The sequence below is a fragment of the Chanodichthys erythropterus genome, chromosome 13 (genome assembly GCF_024489055.1).
Source record: "Chanodichthys erythropterus isolate Z2021 chromosome 13, ASM2448905v1, whole genome shotgun sequence".
Classification (NCBI taxonomy): domain Eukaryota; kingdom Metazoa; phylum Chordata; class Actinopteri; order Cypriniformes; family Xenocyprididae; genus Chanodichthys; species Chanodichthys erythropterus.
The window spans coordinates 50641958-50645867 of NC_090233.1; the positions used below are offsets into that span (position 1 = coordinate 50641958).

Genomic DNA, 3910 nt, shown 5'->3' on the forward strand with positions numbered 1-3910 from the left:
GTGGCGCTCAGTGGCTCAAAAGCCGTTTGCTCTGTTGATGCTTTTATATATGTGGGCGTTTTATGATTTACTGGAGATGTTTCACTATAATCGTTTAAACCTGTTAGTTCATCAATATCTGATGTAAACATGAAACTTGTTTCCAATCATTATTTTGAAAGTAATTAAAAAGCAAATCCTTATGTAGTAATCACAATCGACTGTGGTTGGTCCATTCTGAAAAGCGCTGAGAAGAGCAACACTTACCACGTGACTCTGTCGTTTCTTTTTCTACTTCTGCAATGATTTTGACAATATTTTGCTCTCTAATATTGGCGCTAAGTAATTTTAATAGCTGTTAAACTTAAATTTACAGTGTGTCATTACAAATTTAATAGTTGTTTTTTTACACCATTGGACTTGACCAATCAGAGCGAACGCCCGGGCTACTAAGTCCCGCCTCCGCCTCGCTTTCGTGCTCGGATTAAACTAAAAAGGAAAGAGGAAAGAACCATGAGATATCCGATGTTATGATACATAAATCTATTTAACATTAAAAAACGAGCCATATTAACTTTATATTTGATTTAGGTATATATCATATTACTGTTTTATCCTCATTTTATAAAATAGTTTTTTTTAGCCCTCCCCCCGCCTTTTCTGAGCACATGGTACATGCTGGCGATGGCTCATAGTCATATGATCTAGTCTAGACAGCATAAATACTGTAGCAGTGTCACTTCTCTGAACTGTCTAAAAACACTTGTGTTTGTTTTTACATCTCGACACTGATCAGCGGCACATTATTGCAATGGCGACAATGGTTGGAGGACCATCCGAGGTGAAGCAAGCTACTGCAGAGGTGCAGATGATCTGTGATGAGGTGAGACACTGGAGCTCTGGCTTTTGTTTTGATGCTGTAAGTCAGCTGATATGGGGATGCACGTGATGTGTATTTTTTTTTTAGTTATTATTATTAGCTATTTATTAGTATTCAGAAGTGTACGTTATTATGCTATATGTCAATAAAAATAAATAAATAAAATAAATAAAATTATATCAAAAGTACAGGGAGAGAGAGAAATCACAAAATTTAGCTAAGTTACCTTAATATTTCATTTATATAATTTCATTATATTTTATTAAGCATCTGGTGCTCTTCTTCTGTCATTTTTGACCTAAAATTTTATTTATTTATTTATTGGTAAAGGTTTTGGCACTTGCTTTGTGAACACAAAATAAAATCCTGGACATGATTCGAAAAAGTTAAATGGTCCTGAAAAAAATAGTCACACTTGTACTCCTCATGGTCAAAAAAATTCAAATTCCATTGGAAATGAATGAGAAATCTTTGGTACTGCACCCAAACAAAATCTTACTAAATGCTCATATTTTAAGATATCAAGCTCAAAATTTGAAACACAACTTGTTTAGATTTATGGCTTTGATTTTTCTCTCAGTTTTAGAGCAAAAAGTGTTTTGGAAAGTATATATCTCATATAAAAATTGAAAAATAGTATTTTTGTGCAGTTTATTTTTAGTTTTTAATTTTAATTTAGAGCTTTATTTATCCCCAAGTGGCAATTCATTTAGAGTCTCATGTTGCTTCACATATATAACACATATACATTAAAAATACACAAAATACATTATAAATAAAAATCAGCCAAATTTATTACATGCTTGTGCTTCAGACACAAAAGTAAATTTATAACGATTTGTAGAACATCTAATTGTCCTTAAACGTCACCCCAAGGGCATCCACTCAAAGTCCAAATGCAATGGATTGTGTGCTATCTCCTATCATTTTGTGCGCCTATCATCTTGCTGTTCACAGTAATATGTAAGACTTCGTAAAGGAACTCCCATGATTTTTGAACACATATTAACAGTACCTTGCAAACGGTAATGAAAACCAACAGATAAAAGAAAAAGACAAAATACTTTCAACAAAGGAATTGTAAAATGACCTGAGGATACCACTCTGTACATGTGATACATTACATATGCACAAAATAAACATAAAATTTGTAAAAAAAAAAAAAAAAAAAAAAATTATACTTTTTTCGCTTCAGCAATAATTTGCCAAGTGTCTTCTTTAAAAAGAGACCGAACTGAAGTCTGTGCTTCAAAGCATTCAAGATTTATGACAGTTTAAGTTGGAAATTTCATTTTCATTCTATGCTCAAAAAGTGAATAAATGGATAACTACTGCAAAAATATAATTTAGTGCTGTAAGATCATCTTAAAATAAAAATTATTAAATTTAAAAATATATATTGAAAATATAGTACATTAATTTCACTGAATTAAAAAAAAATTAAAAAATCAGTCGTTTTTGACCTCCAAGCGAGCAGCACCAGAGGGTTAAATTTACTTACATTGTGTGATGTATTATGGAAGAATGTGTTACTTCCCAGAATGCTCTAATTTTATAATCTTCAAAAAGCCAATAATTTAATGCTTGATTTTGCCTAGCCCCTGATATCCAGTGACAATAGTGCAAAGTTAACAAAAATGTACTTTATGTCATAGTCTAGATTAATGAGAATCTCTATATTCCCACCAAAGCACAATAAATGCTGATTCAGCACCTGAATGAATCACTAATCCTCACAAGTACAGTAGGTGTTGATTTGAGACGGGTGTGTCACAGTAATTCATCATATACTCTGTGTGTAAGAAGATTTCTCAGTTGTGTTTACTACTTTTTTTTAAATAAATGTAGCATAAGTATATATAATAATGTAAGAGTGAATATCACAAGCATGTCAAGAGCATGTCTGGATCAAAACAGGAAAAAAATAAATTATATTTTTATAAAAATGAAGTGACAATAGTGCAAAGTTAACAAAAATGAATGTATTACTTTATATGTCATAGTTTAGATTCATGGGAATCTCTATATTCTCACCAAAGCACAATAAATGCTGATTGATCATCTGAATGAATCACTAATCCTCACAAGTACAGAAGGTTCAGATTTGAGACGGGTGTGTCACAGTAATTCATCAAACTAAGTAAATCACATTTCTGTGTGAAAGAGGCTTTTTCAGTTGGTTATTTACTATTATATTTATTTTATTATTATTTTAATAAATGTAGCATAACAATATATTAATGTAACAGTGAATATCAAGACTATGTCTGTATCAAAAGAGTAAAAAATATATATATTTTAAAAACATAAGCACATTTTTGAACCCGATTTAGATGAACCACATTTGTATTAAACATGAACTCTGCATGTTTTGCTTCAGATCAAGCATTGTGCAGAAGAGAAGGCTGGAAGGAAGTTTGTCGTTTTCACTGCCAAATCTTACGTCACACAGGTTGTGGCCGGGACCAACTATTTTATCAAGGTAAACTTGAAGAGCAGGATATGAGCTTGCCATGTTACAACCTGCATATTGTGTTACTGATACCTGCTGAAAGTGTAGCAAAACGTGTCGTATCGTCCTCTTCAGGTGGATGTAGGGGATGATTTCGTTCATCTGAGGGTTCACAAGCCACTCCCTCACACTGGAGAAAAACCACAGCTGCACGGGATTCAGATCTCAAAATGTCAACAGGATCCTATTGTATTCTTTTAAACACACTGACCGAGCAGTGCATCTTCTCTATCGGTGTCTCATTCCCTCTCTTAAATACATGCACACAGACTACAGTTCCATACTGTATATAGAACAGGTTAAAGTATGTGATGTACTCAACTCATGCTGTTACACAACTTTTATTCAATTGTACACCATTAAGATGAACCAAATACTGTGCCTACTGTAGATGAGTTTTATATGATCTTTGTTCACTTTTGTATTGTGGTGAAACAATTGCACATGAAAATGAATCATCACTCCAAATCTGTTTTATAAACGAAGATGCTACTTCTAAAATAAAGGGAAATAAATTTCATATTTCAAATGGCAAGTCT

At 32.5% G+C, this 3910-nt stretch overlaps 1 protein-coding gene across 1 annotated transcript; it reads left to right on the forward strand.

Annotated features, from left to right (window-relative positions):
• The first annotated feature begins 677 nt into the window (after positions 1–677).
• Positions 678–3900, forward strand: cst14b.1 (cystatin 14b, tandem duplicate 1). Its single transcript, XM_067406262.1, has 3 exons — positions 678–862; positions 3240–3341; positions 3447–3900. The coding sequence occupies exons 1-3, from the start codon at positions 791–793 to the stop codon at positions 3570–3572; spliced, it is 300 nt and encodes a 99-aa protein (XP_067262363.1). The 5' UTR covers positions 678–790; the 3' UTR covers positions 3573–3900.
• Positions 3901–3910: the final 10 nt, after the last annotated feature.